This window comes from Salmo salar, chromosome 15, assembly GCF_965601325.2.
Source record: "Salmo salar chromosome 15, fSalSal1, whole genome shotgun sequence".
NCBI lineage: Eukaryota > Metazoa > Chordata > Actinopteri > Salmoniformes > Salmonidae > Salmo > Salmo salar.
In genome coordinates, this window is record NC_138305.1 from 56,223,310 (window position 1) to 56,242,585 (window position 19,276).

Genomic DNA, 19,276 nt, shown 5'->3' on the forward strand with positions numbered 1-19,276 from the left:
CACAACGCTAAACAATACTTTAATTGCACTATAACAGTAACAAACGGTGCCCACAAACTGTTAGGAACTACATAAAGCTGTCCCAACAGCAGAGTCCCAACAGCAGTCCCAAAACCTTACCACTGCTACACATGGCTATCAACAGAGCCTTGTCTGGCAGCGAAGCAGCCCTTTAAAAATTCAGAACATGGGCCGTTCTTACAGTGTTTTCCCTGTACACCAAGTCAGAACCATAGGATAAATGAAGGGGGCATATAAGCAGACAATGAAAGCTCTTACAATATTCATTGATTACATTTCTCTAAAACAGGTTATAGGCGACATGTGCACCACCAAGTCAGAATAGTAGGCAAAATTAAGAGGGGAAAATAGACCAAATTATTAGGGTGAGGCACATGGGCTACTAACAGTTTACTACACAACATACACTTAGCAACAGTACACATCTCTCTGGCATATTACATAATTTATGCAGCAGCATACAATACATTTTTGGACACCTTGTTGTGCTGTGCTGACTTCAAATCAAATGTATTTATATAGCCCATCTTACATCAGCTGATATCTCAAAGTGCTGTACAGAAACCCAGCCTAAAACCCCAAACAGCAAGCAATGCAGATGTAGAAGCACGGTGGCTAGGAAAAACTCCCTAGAAAGGCCAAAACCTAGGAAGAAACCTAGAGCAGAACCAGGCTATGAGGGGTGGCCAGTCCTCTTCTGGCTGTGCCGGGTGGAGATTATAACAGAACATGGCCTAGATGTTCAAATGTTCATAAATACCAGCATGGTCAAATAATAATAATCACAGTAGTTGTCGAGGGTGCAACAAGTCAGCACCTCAAGAGTAAATGTCAGTTGGCTTTTCATAGCCAATCATTGAGAGTATCTCTACCGCTCCTGCTGTCTCTAGAGAGTTGAAAACAGCAAGTCTGGGACAGGTAGCACGTCCGGTGAACAGGTCAGGGTTCCATAGCCGCAGGCAGAACAGTTGAAACTGGAGCAGCAGCACGGCCAGGTGGACTGGGAACAGCAAGGAGTCATCATGTCAGGTAGTCCTGAGGCATGGTCCTAGGGCTCAGGTCCTCCGAGAGAGAGAAAGAAAGAAAGAGAGAGAAAGAGAGAATTAGAGAGAGCATACTTAAATTCACACAGGACACCGGATAAGACAGGAGAAATACTCCAGATATAACAGACTAACCCTAGCCCCTCGACACATAAACTACTGCAGCATAAATACTGGAGGCTGAGACAGGAGGGGTCAGGAGACACTGTGGCCCCATCCGATGATACCCCCAGACAGGGCCAAACAGGAAGGAAATACCCCCCCCCCCACTTTGCCAAAGCACAGCCCCCACACCACTAGAGGGATATCTTCAACCACCAACTTACCATCCTGAGACAAGGCCGAGTATAGCCCACAAAGATCTCCGCCACGGCACAACCCAAGGGGGGCGTCAACCCAGACAGGAAGACCACGTCAGTGACTCAACCCACTCAACCCCTCCTAGGGACGGCATGGAAGAACACCAATAAGCCAGTGACTCAGCCCCTGTAATAGGGTTAGAGGCAGAGAATCCCAGTGGAGAGAGGGGAACCGGCCAGGCAGAGACAGCAAGGGCGGTTCGTTGCTCCAGAGCCTTTCCGTTCACCTTCACACTCCTGGGCCAGACTACACTCAATCATAGGACCCACCTTGAATAGGAAGGTGGCACGGCGGTCCTTCGTGATAAAACATTGTCATGAAAGTATGGTATTCTCTGGATTTATGGTGCTTTAAAGACATCAGTGATGTCAGAAGATCACTGACATCAGTGATCTTCAGGTCGGAGCTCTAGAAAGAAGCCAGAGTTCCTGATTTACAGTTCCGAGTTGGATGACCGTTTAAAACGTATTTTCCCAGTCGGAGCTCATTTTTTCCCAAGTTCCCAGTTGTCTTGAGCTCACTGAAGTCAGATTTCCAAGTTCTGAGTTAACAGTTGTTTTGAACATGGCAAAAATCCTGCTGGATTGACAGCATGGCCAATGTTGAATGTTTATCATTAAAGCTTGGCAAAGAGACCTTTAAACACAAACTTGGATCACACAGCCACTCCACTGAATAGCAGGCTAGTGATTGCTTTGCAATACTTGCAGTTAGCCACTAATTCTTTCCAAACCACTCATTGTTGAATTTGCGATTTCCAACTTGTTGTTGTCCAATGAGCACCGATACATTTTATCTATAATTTCTCTTCACGATTTCTCTTCATATGACAAGGATTAAAAAGGATTTGCCAGTAGATTGTCGACTTGATTCATGATGATGACTGCTAGCTAAGATTTTGAAAGTATGATGTTGACATCAGTCCGATCAAAGCTACTGTAGATATAATGGGATTTGAAGTAATTGTATCTGTGGCCAATGACCTTGAGCCTTCTTGGATGGGCACTTCTATGGCAGTACCCAAGGGGCTTGAATTGTTTTGCTTTACCCTTAGATTTGGCGGTGACGTAGCGCCCTTATGAGTGACAGTACACTGAGGCAATGTATAAATTAATTATTGATTTATTTTAGCTAAGAATTGGGAGCTCTGCCCTGAATGACAGGTCGCCACTGGCCTCATGGTGATATCCCTGAGCGATATCCTTCCTCTCCAGCAACTTAGTTATGAAGGACGCCTGTATCTTTGTAGTGACTGGGTGTATTGATACACCATCCAAAGTAAAATTAATAACTTCACCATGCTCAAGGGGATATTCAACATCTGCTTTTTAAACGTTTACCCATCTACCAATAGGTGCCCTTCTTTTTTTACCAGGTAAGTTGACTGAAAACTCATTCACAGCCTGGGGAGTAGTTACAGGGGAGAGGAATGAGCCAATTGTAAGCTGGGGATGATTAGGTGACAGTATGAGGGCCTGATTAGGAATGTAGGTAGGACATCAGAGTTAACACCCCTACTCTTACGATAAGTCTAGTGGGATTGTTAGTGACCACAAAGTCAGCACACCTATTTAACATCCCATCCAAAAGACAGAATCCTACACAAGGTAATGCCCCCAATCACTGCCCTGGGATATTTATTTATTAGACCAAAGGAAAGAGTGGCTCCTACTGGCCCTCCAACACCACTTCTAGCAGCATCTGGTCTCCCATCCAGAGACTGACCAGGACCAGCACTGCTTAGCTTCAGAGATAAGCAGGGTGGTATGCTGCTGGCTCTTAATGAGGCATTGGAAAACCTCCCTGGTCTTTGTGGTTGAATCTGTGATTGAAATTCACCGCTCGACTGATGGACCTTAGATAATTGTATGTGTGGGGTATAGAGATGAGGTACTCATTCAAAAACCTTGTGAAACACTATTGTTGCACACAGAGCGAGTCCATGCAACTTATTATGTGACTTGTTAAGCAAATGTTTACTCCGGAACTTATTTCGGCTTGCCATAACAAAGGGGTTGAATACTTATTGACTCAAGCCATTTCAGCCTTTAATTTTTAATAAATTTGTAAAAATGTCGAAAAACGCAATTTCTTTTTTTTTTCAATTCCACTTTGACTTTATGGGGTATTGTGTGTAGGCAGTGAAACAAAGTAGCAATTTAATCCATTTTAAATTCAGACTGTAACACAACAAAATGTGGCAAAAGTCAGGGGGTGTTAATACTTTCTGAAGGCACTGTATATAATTACTTTGTTTTGTTTGGTACTACCACAGTCAGGAATTAGAAAACACTAGTTAATTCCTTATTCAGATGCATTGTCAGAAGAGCCAGGGAAGTGGGACTTAACTTAATTACAGTGCATAATCCCAGTTACAAACTTACATTGGCATTGTCACATTGAACAACATGTCGTATTATATTCATGCCTTGCTGTGCCGGTGTCTGTCCCGGAGTCCCCCTTTCCCCCTCTGTGCCATTGTACCTCTATCCCCCCTTTATCCCTCTCTACATACATTATCTATGTTCTGTCATGAAAATAAAATAAAAAAATATGATAAAATATAATATAAAGTAAAACATGCTGTCTTCCTCTAATGCAGCTTCGGCACCACAGTGTGGTATCTGCCCCCAACGCCGAGAGAGCTGCCTTCCTGCTGGATGCAGCCATCGCATCGCGCCACCGTGCCGGCGGCCCGACGAGTGGAGATCGCAGTGACATCACCACACTATCGTCCTCCTCCAGCTCCCATATGTTTTTTACTCTGCACGTCCAACAGCAGCTCACAGAGGGCAGCGGCAAAGGTTGCTATTTCTGTACATTGTAGAAAAGATAACTCTGGCATGCTATTCCGTACATAGATCAGATAGAGATATCTATGGGCCCTATATCTATGGTATGTAGGAAATAAGGTTATTACCTATGCACATTGCTTATTGTGCCCACGTTTCAGTCAGAGTACTTTGTCAAGACTGACAGTAAAAATGTCTGTACGCTCTTTATTTTTGTTCGTATTTTTTCCTTCTTATTGGTCAGTGACCTGTACGTAGCTTGCACTGTATGTGTCACCATACGGACTCGTGAGTAAGCTATCAAGCTAATATCTGGAGACTTAATTTGCATACGGCTGACTGAATAAACTGTACCTAATTTGTTTTCTAAGAATACTTGGAATACCTTGGATTTATTTTATTATTTTCTTTGCTCTATTCTCAACTATTCTCTCTGATGATTTTAGTTCCCCCCCTTCATTTCCTCTAGTGAATTCTCTCCTTCTCTTCTCTTCTCTTCTCTTCTCTTCTCTTCTCTTCTCTTCTCTTCTCTTCTCTTCTCTTCTCTTCTCTTCTCTTCTCTTCTCTTCTCTTCTCTTCTCTTCTCTTCTCTTCTCTTCTCTTCTCTTCTCTTCTCTTCTCTTCTCTTCTCTTCCTCTATCAGTACCAGGGGGTCATAGCAGGTTGATCATGATAGACCTGGCTAACAGTATAAAGGGGACCAGTAGAACCAGTGACAGCAGAACTGGACGTCCTGAGTCTGAACTGGGCAGTGTTATACTGGCCCTACTCAACAATGGAAACAAAAACATCCCCAACAGGTTAGATACTAGAGACTTTCAATTTGATTGCATTGCAATGGAACAGAAGGAAACAATTGATTCAAGCAGTAGATCATGAAATTGAGTCTTTAATACTGGTATGTAATCTAATTGTATGGTACGTGTTATGTATAATGTATGATGGTGATGATGAGGATGGTTGTACTTTGTGCTCACCACAGAGACAGTAAAGTGACCATGCTGCTACAGGAGTCTTTGGGAAATATTAACTGTCATACGACCGTGCTGGCCCATGTGACTGACTCAACAGAACACTTCCCAGAGACACTCTCCACTGTCCAAATTGCCTCACGCATTCGCAGGACGCAGAAGAAGGCAAACGTATGTCTACTGAATTATAGATTACTTACCATTACATTCTTGGTGCCAAGAATGATGTTAAAAGTGTTATTCAATGAACCTTGGGTGGCCTAACTATTAGTAAACAATTTAAGCAGTTTAGTAGCATTTGTTTTGTTTGTGACGAGGCAAAAAAGTATCACTAACTTTGACCTCTCTCTCTCTCTCTCTCTCTCTCTCTCTCTCTCTCACTCTCTCTCTCTCTCTCTCTCTCTCTCTCTCTCTCTCTCTCAGCATTCAACATCCTGCTCTCCCAGTGGTAGAAGCCTGAGTAGAGAGAGGAGTGGAGGGAGTAGTCCTTTCTCTCTCAGAGCGTTTCACTCTACCAATGCTGTGGACTCTGACCTCAGTGACCTGCCCAAGCTCAGGCTCGGTGGTGATCTGCTGGATGACCACTCCAGCACAGACCAGTCCTGTGACACGGTCATCCACGTCAACCCCGATGGCTCGGTCCAGCAGCCCAGTGCAGAGCTGACCCAGCAGGGCCAGGGCCAGCCGGAGTTTACCCCCATCATCCACGCTCTACACCAGAATAAGGCTGAAGCGGAATCGGAGGACGCTGAGCTTTCTGCTCTAAAGAAAGAGCTACTGCAGCACCTTCTAAACATCATGCCTAGACTGCAGGGAGAGAAGAAGAAGAATGAGAGCATCATCCAAGAACAACTTCCTCAGAATACAGCAGAAGTGGGCCAATGTGAGAGGAACTTAAGTCTTAAGTGTGACACGTTCGCAGAGCTGCAGGAGCGACTCGGGTGCATCGACGGCAGCGAAACAGTTAACAAGTCATCGTTAAAAGAACCTTCTGCCGTGATCGAGTCCCCTCCAGTACCCCAAGATGGCTCAGGCAGAACTGAGACTGAGGAAAATACCTCCTTCTTGAAACTACTGAATATGAAGGTGAAGTGTTGTGAGCTTTCCATTGTGGGTGAGAAAGAGAGCCTGGTGACAGATGGCAGTCTTCTGGTCAACAGTTTTCAGAGAGAGGACTCTGGTCTGTATGACTGTGAGGAGGGAAGTGCAGCCAGCTCCAAAGAGGACCAACCAAACCCCTGTGGCTCTATCAGTATACATCCAGCCTGCCAGAACCAAGGCAACCCCCTTGAGTACAGCTTTCTGCCACAGCACAGTGAAATCTATACTCAGATCAGCCCTGTGCCAAGCTCTCATCCTCCTCTTCCTCTGTCTCTTCTTCCCCTGTCTCTGGAGCCAGTTGGATACCCAGGGAGGTCTGGCTTGCTGCAACACCAGACCAGGACCTCTCCGGCAGGGAAGAGCACTCCGATATCCCCCTCTCTCTCTCCATCCCTCCTCTCCCCCTCATCCTCCACCACCTCCTCCTTGGCTACCAGTGTTCTCCTAGGAGAGATGATCCTTCCCCAGCTTTCCCAGCTGCCTACTACAGAGTCAGACCTGAAGGAGATGAAGGCCACCATCACGGTGATGGTCCAGCAGCCATTGGACCAGACGGGTCAGGATGAGCTGGTGTTCACCATGGTGGAGGAGGTGACCATCAGCGGGGCGCTGGAGAGAGGAGGCCGGGCGGGGAACATCATCAGGATCAGGGATGCCCACTCCTCCTCTGGCCAGGCTTCTTCAGGGTCTGTACTGGGTTCCCTTCCCATCAGGATTATCAGTAACATTAGTGAAGATTCTACAGGTTCCACTATCAAGGCCATGGATCCTGCTACTACCACTAACACCATGGCTGTGGAAGTCAACACCAAACCCAAAGCCATGTCTTCTCTCTCCAGGGTGGAGAACCGGGTCTTGCCCTCCTTTATAAACCCCTTGCTCGCTGACCTCAGTAGGAGTAGTGATGCGGAGGGGTCTCGTCATCGCCGAGGGGTTTATAACACCCGTTTCACGCGAGCGGATGCTTATTCTGAACCCGAGAAGAAAGATCATCTAAAAGGTTCAGGAAGTAAAACGGCGATGGAGACAGAAGGTGTGTTCTATATTACTGAGAGGAATCACGAGAAGAATACCAACCAGAGCGTTTTGATGCCTTTCCCAGGTCAAACTAATAGTATTGCATCATGTGACACACATGCCTGGGAGGAGACCGGTTGCTATGAGATGATGTCATTAGAGAATAGGGCCAGAGGGAGGAGTGGTAACCAAGCAGAAAGGAGCTATCCCAGAGGAGGGGAGTTCACCACCTGTTCCCTAACCTGTTATGACCGGGACTTACCTGTTCCATCTTCCCTAATTACTCCAAAGACACCAGGGGACAGTAGTGAAAGGAGCAGGAATACACCAGAGAATGGTATCCCTGGTTACCTTGCAGCTACCCACCACAGAACAGCCAGTCTACCAAGAGGCTGGCATAATATCAACAAGCAGGAGAGCTATGTAATGAGCGAGGAGTATAAACATAAAGCCCCAGACTTTACATCATCCACCCCTGGTAGTCCCTGGGTGACCCTGGAGAAGAGGCCATCCTCAGCCAGGCAGGGGATCGTCTCCTGTGCCAGGGAGAGCCTCCCTCTCCCCTTCTCACCAGCTCGGAAGTACAGCCTGGAGCAGCAGCAGAGACAGAGAACTAGTAACAGTCCTCTCAGCACAGCCAGTAGTTCACCATTGGAGCCCATGCCATCCACTTGGAGTGTTAGACATGATAGCGGTAAGCTGGAATCTCCCATAGAGGAAAGCAGTAGGCTCTTCAGTGCTAAACTAGAGCAGTTGGCTAGCAGGACCAACTCTTTAGGTAGAATACCACTGGAGTGCCACCCTCTGGACCGAGGCAGTAGCCTATCCTCTGTGAGCTCCATGGGGAGCTCCAAGGGCTCCAAAGGGAGTTGGGAAGGGGAGTCCAGCCAACCCACCCTACCCCGGGCCAGCAGGAGCCCCAGGAGGGCCCCTAGGTCCATTCCCTTGTCTGACAAAAACACCCCCTACACAGCCCATTCTCCCAAAACCAATAGGTCAACCTTTATAACTGAGCCCAACACCACCACCTCCACAGCCCTCCAGTCTCCCAGAACCAGCCGATCTAAGCTCTCCGCGGTGGGGAAACTGATGATGACCAGCCCTAAGGTCCGCCGGATATCAATCCCCAGTACCAAGAACCTCAGCTTCTCTCCCAAGGCGTTCCGTCAGTCCATCAACAGGAGCGCCAGTCTGTCCCCTGATGGGAAGAGCCCTGAGCATGGTCCAACCTGGTCCACCCAGTCTCTAAGCCGAAACCAGACCCCCTCGCCCCAGACCCTACCACCACGCCTCGTAGCAAAGTCCCCCGTCCGGGTAATCAACGGGCGCATCTCAGAGCTCCTCCAGATCGGCAGAGAGCCCTACCCCTCTGGCGGGGCCTCCGGAGGACTAGTTCTAGACAAGATGGCAGCAGCGGCTGGAGCTGCCTGTAGATCCATGGGAGAGGTTCATCCTGTTCACCCTGTACCCTCACCCTATGTCAAGGTGACAGCGCCTCGCAGGCCCAACCACCTCAGCGGTCACGCCAGTGATGTCACTAGTGTGTTGAGCGGGGAGCTGCCCCCGGCCATGGGTAAGACAGCATTATTGACCAATAGGAACAGCGTGGTGAGCAGTGGCTATGAGAGCATGGTTAGGGACAGCGAAGCCACAGGGAGCATTACCTCCAACAGAGACTCTATCAGCGATAAGAGCTGTTCTATGATCAGTGTGGCCCGAAGTGAGAGGAACCCCAAAAGGAGGAGCAGCAACGGTAAGATCTGATCTGGGTAATTCCTTAATTGAATGCACAGCCAGCGAGCAAAACTGGACAAAACTGGTTGAAATTACCTGGTAATGACTGCATTTGAACCAGTTTTACCCGCTGGTCATATTGTAAGTCGCTGTAGTTACAAGTGTGTGATTCATGTTTCCTGCTTTGCATTTTGTGTTGTGTTAAAATAGCAGGAATGAGCTATGCGGATTTGGTGAACAAGGTCTTCTGTGTTAACAACAATAAAAACACTGATGTGCAACGAAGTGAGGAACAGCTATGTGTGCGACGTGCATTTTCACAAATTGTAATGCGTTTTATAGTAATATTGGCTTTTTATGTAATTAATTGGTATTGCACAGATTACTATTCATTGCATTTCCTGTCCTCTTATTTGCGTTCAAAGACTTTGTCTAGGTCACATCTTTAATAAATGAGCCCAAGGAGAAAAGTGCTTGAATTGTCAAGTAAAAATAGTCTAGATATTAGTGGGGCTTGTATTTGTCTTGTCGTGGAAATTTTACACAGGGACACTCAAAGTCAATCTGAAATGAATAATTGTTTATTAACAGGGAGGTCTGGAGAAGAGTTAACTGGAGAAGATCCAACAAACTTGATGCACCATAGTGAACTTCTGTCAGGAGCTCTGCCAGGGCAGTCCCGTTAGATCTCTTATGTACTGGTTACAGACAAGTTACATAGGTATAGTTCATAGGGTTGGTTCTGGCATGTGTCTGGCACCATCTCCTATCTTAACTTATAGAACATACTCTGGGTGTTCTGCCAGATGGTCCTAAGGAGGGGATCATGTCGCCCACCCTTCCTATCTTTACCAAGCACAGGCAGGAACCGAGGATTATTTATGACACTAAGACGAGATGAACATTTTGAAGGCTGTCTCTTCACAAGATAAAATGTTCCATCACATTCCATCCTCTTAATAATCATTACATTTTAAGGTAAGCATTAGATTTTAGCTTCTATATCGAAATGCTTAATTATAATAAATCAAAATAAAGGTTATACTGAAATTAACGGGAGTGAATCTAATTTCATTCATAATCATCATACTAAAGCTAAAATCTACAATCAAAGTAGTAAGTAAACAAAATCAACACATAAAACCACAGACACTTTCAAACCCTCCATTCTGGGTTGTACAATCCAACTTGCAAAACCATGGCTTAAGACCTTTGTTACACATGCTTCATTACACAATTCTGGCAATAACATTTCAGCTGAAGCTTTTGTCGCGAGTGGCATGTTAATGACAGATCGGTAACTCAATGCATTTCTAGTCTAAAGTACTCTAAATTTCACAGTGTGCAGACCTCCATAATCAACCTGATACCCCAAATAAACCATTTTGGGTAAGCCTAAATCAATTACTGGCATGGTTGACCCCCCCCCCCCCCTCCCTCCCGGCACTCTCGGTCTAGCATTTGGCTGGCCCTTGATAATGTCCCAATTTCTCTCACCTGAAGCCGCCCTTGATAATGTCCCGATTTCTCTCACCTGAGCCGCCCCTGTCCTTTAGAATAGCACGTGTGTATCGATAGTCTCGTGGTCTGAGAACCACTGATAATAGCACAAGGTGTTATTTAGAGTCGTTGAACATGCATATGAGCGGTGTGGATGTCTGTAGGCATGTATGTTGATCTGTATTGAATAGGGAATCTGTGCATGTGAGAGATATGAAAGGAGAAAGTACTATTCCTGAATATGCTGTTAAATAGAACAACTGGTGTAAATATCTAAACATCTGTATGATTAGAAGACTAGTCTAAAGGAGGAATTGGTGAAGAAAAGTATAATGGATTACTAGAGATAAAGTAACATATGAAGAGTTTAATGGGTTACAAGATATTTGATAAAGTAACAATGGAGAAAAATAATAATAATATACGACTTGCACACCCACACGTAGACGTACATAAGTGGTGTAAAAACTATTCTGAGAAATATTCAGAGTGGTCCCTTTATGGATCATTTGATTAAGATAAGGTTAACGCATTGTATGACTGTCTAAAGGGTCTGAGAAATAGAGTCTCAGACAAAGATTGCCGTATATCCACTTTTGGTAAAGGTACGAGACTTGACTTATCCCTAACCAATAAAACTTTAAATAGAACCGATGAATGTTGAACATGATTTTCTGTTAACTAAACTTAAGGCTACAAATCCAATAATATTTCTTAATTTCCAAATTTCAATCGTGTTATTATCCCAGTTTCAATCAGCTTAATACTTTCCACACTCACAAAACTTTCACATCCACATTCATTACACTCACACAACTCACATCCACATTCACTTCGGGCTATTACTTGACTTAGGACTGGGGGTACCTTCCTCCATTTTTATGTTTACTTTAATTGGTTTTATTATAATTCTTTCCTATTTTTATACAAATTAATTTAAATTGACTTACTTAAATCAGTTGCTGAGTCCCTCAATTGTTTGCAAATGATGTGTCTCCTCCTGGGCAGCTCACAGTAAGGGTCTGGGCGGGTCTCATCCTTTTTTGGTCAGACGAGAATTTCCCTCGCACTTCATAAAATGTGCCAGCAGTTTTCCTCGCAGACCCCCACTGGAAAGCACCACAGGCAGAATCAATCATTCTGTTCGTTGACGCCAAATTGTCATGGAAATTCTACAAAGGGACACTCAAAGTCAATCTTAAATGAATCATTGTTTATTAACAGTTAACTGGAGAGGTTCCAACAAACTTGATGCACCATAGTGAACGTCTATCAGGAGCTCTGCCGGGGCAGTCCCGTTAGACACGTTCATAGGGTTGGTGCCGGCATGTGTCTGGCACCGTCTCCTATCTTAACTTGTAGAACATATTCTGGGCATTCTGCCACATGATCCTAAGGAGGGGGTCATGTTGCCCCCCCATCATATCTTTACCAAGCACAGGCAGGAACCAAGGATTATTTATGACTAAAACAAGATTAACATTTTCAAGGCTGTCTCTTCACAAGACAAAATGTTCCATTACAGTCTCATGCATTTTACATTTACATTTTAGTCATTTAGCAGATGCTCTTATCCAGAGCGACTTACAGTAGTGAATGCATACATTTCATACAATTTCATACATTTTTTTTTCTGTGCTGGCCCCCCGTGGGAATCGAACCCACAACCCTGGCGTTGCAAACACCATGCTCTACCAACTGAGCTCTGAATTACTCCACTCTACTCTACTCTACTCTACTCTACACTACTCTACACTACACTACACTACACTACACTACTCTACACTAATCTACTCTACACTACTCTATACTACTCTACACTACACTGCTCTGCACCACTCTACACTATCTTATTCCATTTCATCTGACCTGTAGGTTCACACCCGCGGCATCTGTCCAATAACACGTGCCAATCTCTGAGGAGGTCTGCCAGTGGGCCCAGGTCTCGCTGGGTAGACAGGGGCATCTCAGAGGCCTACGACATCAAGGTCTATGAGATAGATGACGTGGAGAGGCTGCAGAGGAGAGGAGGAGCAGGCAAACAGGTGAGGGGACAAGATGTCAGTGGGTGTTTTAGGATAGGCTTGGATACATGTTTACTTTAGTTCATCAGGAGAAATCAGGGCTATTCTTGAGTTTGTGTACAAACACATAAATAGCCAAACACAACTCAAGAACAATGGCAAACTTGCAATGCAAGCGTACAATGCATTGCATGTATAAAGTCCATGCACAGTACATACATACACTACATTACCAAAAGTATGTGGACAACCGCTTGTCGAACATCTCATTCCAAAATCATGGGCATTAATATGGAATTGGTCTCCCCATTGCTGCTATAACAGACTCTACTCTTCTGGGAAGGCTTTCCACTAGATGTTGGAACATTGCTGCGGAGACTTGCTTCCACTCAACCACAAGAGCATTAGTGAGGTTGGGCACAGTCTGTGTTCCAATTCATCCCAAAGGTGTTCGATGGAGTTGAGGTCAGGGCTCTGTGTAGTGCAGTCAAGTTCTTCCACAGTGATCTTGACAAACCATTTCTGTATTGATCTTGCTTTTTGCACAGGGGCATTGTCATGCTGAAACAGGAAAGGGCCTTCCCCAAACAGTTGCCACAAAGTTGGAAGCACAGTATCGTCTAGAATGTCATTGTATGCTGAAGCGTTAAGATTTCCCTTCACTAGAACTAAGGGGCCTAGTCCGAAACATGAAAAACAGCCCCAGACCATTATTCTTCCTCCACCAAACTTTACCGTTGGCACTATGCATTCGGGCAGGTAGCGTTCTCCTGGCATCCACCAAACCCAGATTGGCAGATGGTGAAGTGTAATTCATCACTCCAGAGAACTCGTTTCCACTGCTCCAGAGTCCAATGTCGGTGAGCTTTACACCACTCCAGCCGAAGCTTGGCGTTGTGCATTGTGATCTTAGGCTTGTGTGCGGCTGCTTGGCCATGGAAACCCATTTAATGAAGCTCCCAACGAACAGTTATTGTTATGATGTTGCTTCCAGAGGTAGTTTTGAACTCTCACTCGGTAGTGAGTGTTGCAACCAAGGACAGATGATTTTTACACACTTCAGGACTCGGCTGTCCCATTTTGTGAGCTTGTGTGGCCTACCACTTTACGGCTGAGCCGTTGTTGCTCCTAGACGTTTCCACTTCACAATAACAGGGCAGAAATTAACTTGTTGGAAAGGTGGCATCCTATGATGGTGCCATGTCGAAAGTCACTGAGCTCTTCAGTACGAGCCATTCTACAGCCAATGTTTGTCTATGAAGATTGCATGGATGTGTGCTCGATTAAAAAAATGTTTTTGTATATACTTTTGTATTTGAATACAATACATATACACTATGCACTAGCCTATGAAAATTGGCTAATTTCTGATCTCTAAGGTATAGTCAGAGGACATGTCCCAAATGGCACCCCATTCCCATAGGGCTTTGGTCAAAAGTATTACGATATTTAGGGAATAGAGTGCCATTTGGTATTTGCATCCATAATATGAGGCTTGGTGTTCTGAAGAGGCTTTTCTCTGTGTAAACGGATGTGTAGCTGAAGCTCTCATTGTCCTTGGCTGTGTTGTTGTTAACAGGGAATAGCCTGCTTCAGTGCCAAACTCAAGTTCCTGGAGCACCGTCAGCAGAGGATCAAAGAGGTGAGAGCCAAGTACAACAGCCTGAAGAGAGAGCTGGTGCTGGCCAAACAGAATCTCATGCTGGAGCCAGGGAAATGGAACCAAGAGTGTGAGTGTTTACTATAGAGTAATCAGTAAATCATTAACTAGTCAGTTTATTTCTCTAAGCAACTGGACTTACACTACAAGGTGTGAACAATCATCTTTTCATTATTGACCAATGCAATAGCAACCATTGCATGGAGTCTTGGTATTGCCATAGAACCGGTATAATAAGATATTCCCTTCCCTGATTGTCTCTCTTCTTATCTCATGTCCTTGTCTGGTGTATTTGTAAGGGTGTTATGTGGCTAATGTTGATCCTGAGAGGCCTCTGTAGTTCATGTTATATTAAGATGATGGCTAGCTAAAATAGCCAGTTTTTGATAATGCTAATTTGGTGGCCAGTCATCACTGATCACTGTGTTGTGTTTGTGTAGTTGACCTGTGGCAGACGTTTGAGGTTGACTCTCTGGAACACCTGGAAGCGTTAGAGGTGGTCACGGCAAGGCTGGAGAGCAAGGTCAACCTCTGCAAGGCCAACGTCATGATGGTCACGTGCTTCGACGTCGCCACCAAGTGCCGGCAAGCGCGGAGACGCCGCCGGACGGAACAGCAGCAAGGATTCATGGGAATTTAGTGTCATTTTGTTCCCATTGTTGTTAATAGATGTACAAAGAGAGAGATTTACAAAGAAAGAGAAAAAGAGATGTACAGAGAGAGAGAGAGAGAGGGAGAGAGAGGAGGCCATTAATGGAATACCACCGTCTTTTTATGCTTATCTGAATTCCACTTGAAAACATACACAGGTATTTGTATTTCAACTCCCTAAAAGTAGTGAGAAGTATCACTCAGTGTTGACTTCTCCTGAATAAGAGGGAGTGGAATCAACATCTCTGAATACCACAGAGAACTCTCACTCCGAAATGGTGTATGTTCTTCTGACACACGATACAGGTCAATATTCACCGTTACAGTGGGTATCAGAAGTACTCACCCCCTTGAATTTTTTCACATTTTGTTACATTACAAAGTGGGATCGAAATGGATTTAATTGATTTACACAAAATAATCCATAATGTCAAAGTGAAAAGAAAATACTGCAAATGTTTACAAATGAATACAAATTAAATAACTGAAATATAGTTGCATAAGTATTCACCCCTTTGTTTAGGCAAGCATAAATTAGTTCAGTAGTCAAATTTGGCACAACAAATCACATAAGATACATGGACTCACTATGTGCGAAAGAGGAAATGGCATGATTTTTTAATGACTACCCCTTCCTCTGTACCAACTCAGTGGCTTCACGCTATAGAAACAGAAGATAGGGTCCTGCCCTATGAGGTGTTTCGTCTCGCACAAGGTAAGGCTACTTACTACCCCTTCCTCTGTCCCCCATACATACAACATCTGTAAGGTCACTCAGTCAAGTATTGAATTTCAAGCACAGATTCAACTACAAAGTCCAGCAAGCTTTTCAAAAGCCTCGTAAAGAAGGGTAGTGATTGGTAGATGGGTAACAATAACAAATCAGACATTGAGTATCTCTTTAAGCATGGTCAAGTTAATAATTATGCTGTGGATTATCTATTAAAACACGCAGACACATCAAAGATACAGTCGTCCTTCTGAATTGAGCTGCAGGACAGGAATGAAACTGCTCAGGGATATCACCATGAGGCCATTGGTGATTTTAAAGGAATACACTTTTGGCCTATATGCAAAGCCTTATGTTTGGGGCAAATCCAACACAACACATTACTGAGTACCTGCCTCCTTATTTTTAAGCACAGTGTTGGCTGCATCATGGTATCGCCCGGGTATACTTGACATCGGCAAAGACTAGGGACTTTTTCAGGATAAAACCTTTGCTGTGTAGCCATGACCCCAAAACCTTGACAGAGCTTGAATAATTTTGAAAAGAATAATGGGAAAATATTGCACAATTCAGGTGTGCAAAGCTCGTAGAGACGAAGCCAAGCTGACTCACCTTTGTAATCACTGCCAAAGTTGTTTCTAACATGTATTTAGTCAGGGGGTGAATACTTATCTAACGCATATGAGTGTTACATTTTTAACATACACTCTCTCTCACACACACACACACACACACACACACACACACACACACACACACACACACACACACACACACACACTCCATGATGTCTGTTTTATGAATCCTATTTACAGTATCAGCATGTTGTATGTCAACTCTTTATAAGCTACGTCTCATATTTCTCTGTATTTATTATGGTATTGCTATGTAGCCCCCTACTGTATCCTTTAACTTCAATGACAAAGGATAAACTGTCCTAAAGTGGTTGTTCGTTCACCCGAGTCTAATGACTTCGTGTGAGAGCTGGAGGCTTGGCTTGTGTTGTTATTAATGCCAACACAGAGTACACTGTTTTAAACAGTAGTTTAAGAAGGGTGACAAAACACTACCACAGAGAACAACAGTAACACTGCATCCCAAACAGAGCTCTAGCTCCTACCTCCCTAGACTAGCTTGGTCCAACATCGGTTTAATCTGTAACAGTGGCGGCTGCTGAGGAGAGAACGGCTCATAATAATGGCCGGAACGGAGCAAATGTAATGGCATCAAACACCTGGAAACAATGTGTTTTCTGTATTTGATACCATTCCACTAATTCCGCTCCAGTCATTACCACAAGCCTGTCCTCCCTAATGAAGGTGCCTCCAACCTCCTGTGATCTGGAAGGAGTTGGCAAGACTGCACAAACAGATCTGGGACCAGGCTCCCCCATGCACTCCGTCTGTCCCGTGGATCTGAAAAGACTGAATAGGTCCAAGCAGTATGGCAAAAAAATTCCACCTAGTCTATCAGAAGACGATGCAATTACTACATTGGTTAAACTGAGTGTATATGTTCCTTTCATATCTACAGGGTTTAACAGTCTATTTGAGTCAATTGCAAGATGTTAAGCTTAAGCCACATTATTGTTATATGTTGCAGCAGCTTAGCCATTAGTGGACGTCGCAACAAATGTTTTCTAGTGGGAAGTTAACGAGGACGCGCAGTCAGCCGGAGTTCACTTCGAAAAGTCAGACTCATTACACACACACACTCCCTGGATCGCTCCCCATTCCAGCATATCCCTCTTTCTGCTCTACTTCACAGTCATTTAGGACTCATTACAAATCATCCCAAAGATAACAATGCAGATGTAAACAGGACAAATCTTTTTTTCACATTTAGAAAGGGCAGACAGGAAGAGGGAATTCAAAGGGTAAATATTACTAAGCTGTGGGTCTGCCTGGTGTTTGACGCGTCACCACTTTGTCACAAAGAATTCTCAACGTATCTTTCTATGAACCCACTGTGTCTGTTGGATTTCAGACTTTGAATGACCAACTTTAGAAATATTGTCTACATATGCACAAAGGCTATACTGTACATCTTTTTAAATAATCAATTGTACATGGGACAGAGGGCCCTGAGGACTATCAGATGTATCAAGCATATGGGAGTAGGCTAGAAGAACCAGTGGCGACCCGTCATTCAGGGCAGGTGGGGCCATCTGTTCTGAGCCTCACCTGTTTAGCTAAATACATATATTTTTTGTTGTTGCCTGTTTTGCATGTTATTTTGGCATTAATACCTGTCACATATCAGTTTGCAAACAATGTAAAAAATAATAATACAAACATGGTCTCTTTTTTGCTTTCTTGAGTAAGGCAGCTCCAAAATGCAGGTGTTTCAGCCTAGCTCAGTGCTTTCTGTGGTGGTGGGGGCTGCCAGCGGAAAATAAGGAGCGTAGGGGTTGGTCATCTTCTCTAGTTGCGCCGTGATTGGCTCAGTGTTCTGTCACTCATGGGGACACTACGTCACCACAAAATTGACGAGGCGAGCTCTAAACTTCAAGCCCCTTGAGTGCTGCCGCAGAGTTACATTAGAAGTGCCCATCCAAGAAGGCTCAAGGTCATTGGCTACAGATAAAATGACGTCAAATCACGTTATATCTACCGTAGCTTTGATTGGACTTACCATGTCATCATACTTTCAAAATCTTAGCTATCAAGCTAGACAAGCAGTCATCATCATGAATCACGTCGACATTCTACTGGCAAATCTTTTTCTATCCTTGTCATATGAGAGAAATTACAGATAAAATGTATCGGTGCTCATCGGCCATTGGACATAAACATTACACAACAAGTTAGAAATCGCAGATTCAACAATGAGTGGTTTAGAAGGAATCAGTGTCTAACTGCAAGCGTTGCAAAGCAATCACTAGCCTGCTATTCAGTGGTCCAAGTCTGGGTTTAAGGGTCTCTTCCCAAGCTTAAAAGGATAAACATTCAACACCATGGGCCAGAAAAGGTTGAATACATTGGCCATGCTGTCAATCTAGCATGACTTCTGCCGCATTCAAAAGAACTGGAAACTCTGAACTGGGAAATCTCAGACTTCAGTGAGTTCAAGACAACTGGGATCTTGGGGAAAAACGAGCTCCGACTGGGAAAATATGTTTTAAACGGTCATCCAACTCGGAATTGTAAATCAGGAACTCTGGCCTCTTTCTAGAGCTCCGACCTGAAGATCACTGATGTCATCATATTTCAACCTTGTTTTTGTCAGAGTTCTCAGTTGTCTTGAAAGAACCATAAATCCAGAGAATGCCAGACTTTGATGACAAAGCTTTATGACAAAATATGCCCACAAGAAGGACCGCCGCACCATCTTCCTGTTCAAGTGAGCACAGCACAACAAGGTGAGTCTAAAAATGTCTTGTATACTGCTGCATAAATTATGTAATATGCCAGAGAGATATGAATACTGTAGCTAAGAAAGTAATACTAAGTGTATGTTGTGTAGTAAACTGTTAGTAGCCCATGTGCCTCACCCTAATAATTTGGTCACTTTCCCCCTCATAACTTAGCCTACTGTTCTGACTTGGTTGTACACACGTAGCCTATAGCCTGTTTTAAAGAAATGTTATAATAAAATATTAATATTGTAGCTTTCATTGTATGCTTATATGCCCCCTTTACTTATCCTACATTCTGACTTGGTGTGCAGGGA

The 19,276-nt window shown here is 44.3% G+C and overlaps 1 protein-coding gene across 1 annotated transcript in view; it reads left to right on the top strand.

Annotated features, from left to right (window-relative positions):
• Positions 1 to 18,188, top strand: part of LOC106571584 (kinesin-like protein KIF26B) — a 35,495-nt gene extending 17,307 nt beyond the window's left edge. Inside the window, exons 9-15 of the mRNA XM_082961489.1 lie at positions 4,027 to 4,228; positions 4,860 to 5,016; positions 5,199 to 5,358; positions 5,611 to 9,067; positions 12,415 to 12,584; positions 14,143 to 14,293; positions 14,664 to 18,188. Coding sequence (XP_082817615.1) covers positions 4,027 to 4,228; positions 4,860 to 5,016; positions 5,199 to 5,358; positions 5,611 to 9,067; positions 12,415 to 12,584; positions 14,143 to 14,293; positions 14,664 to 14,863 — 4,497 coding nt within the window. The 3' untranslated portion in view covers positions 14,864 to 18,188. The remainder of the gene's footprint in view (positions 1 to 4,026; positions 4,229 to 4,859; positions 5,017 to 5,198; positions 5,359 to 5,610; positions 9,068 to 12,414; positions 12,585 to 14,142; positions 14,294 to 14,663) is intronic.
• The last annotated feature ends 1,088 nt before the right edge of the window (positions 18,189 to 19,276 follow it).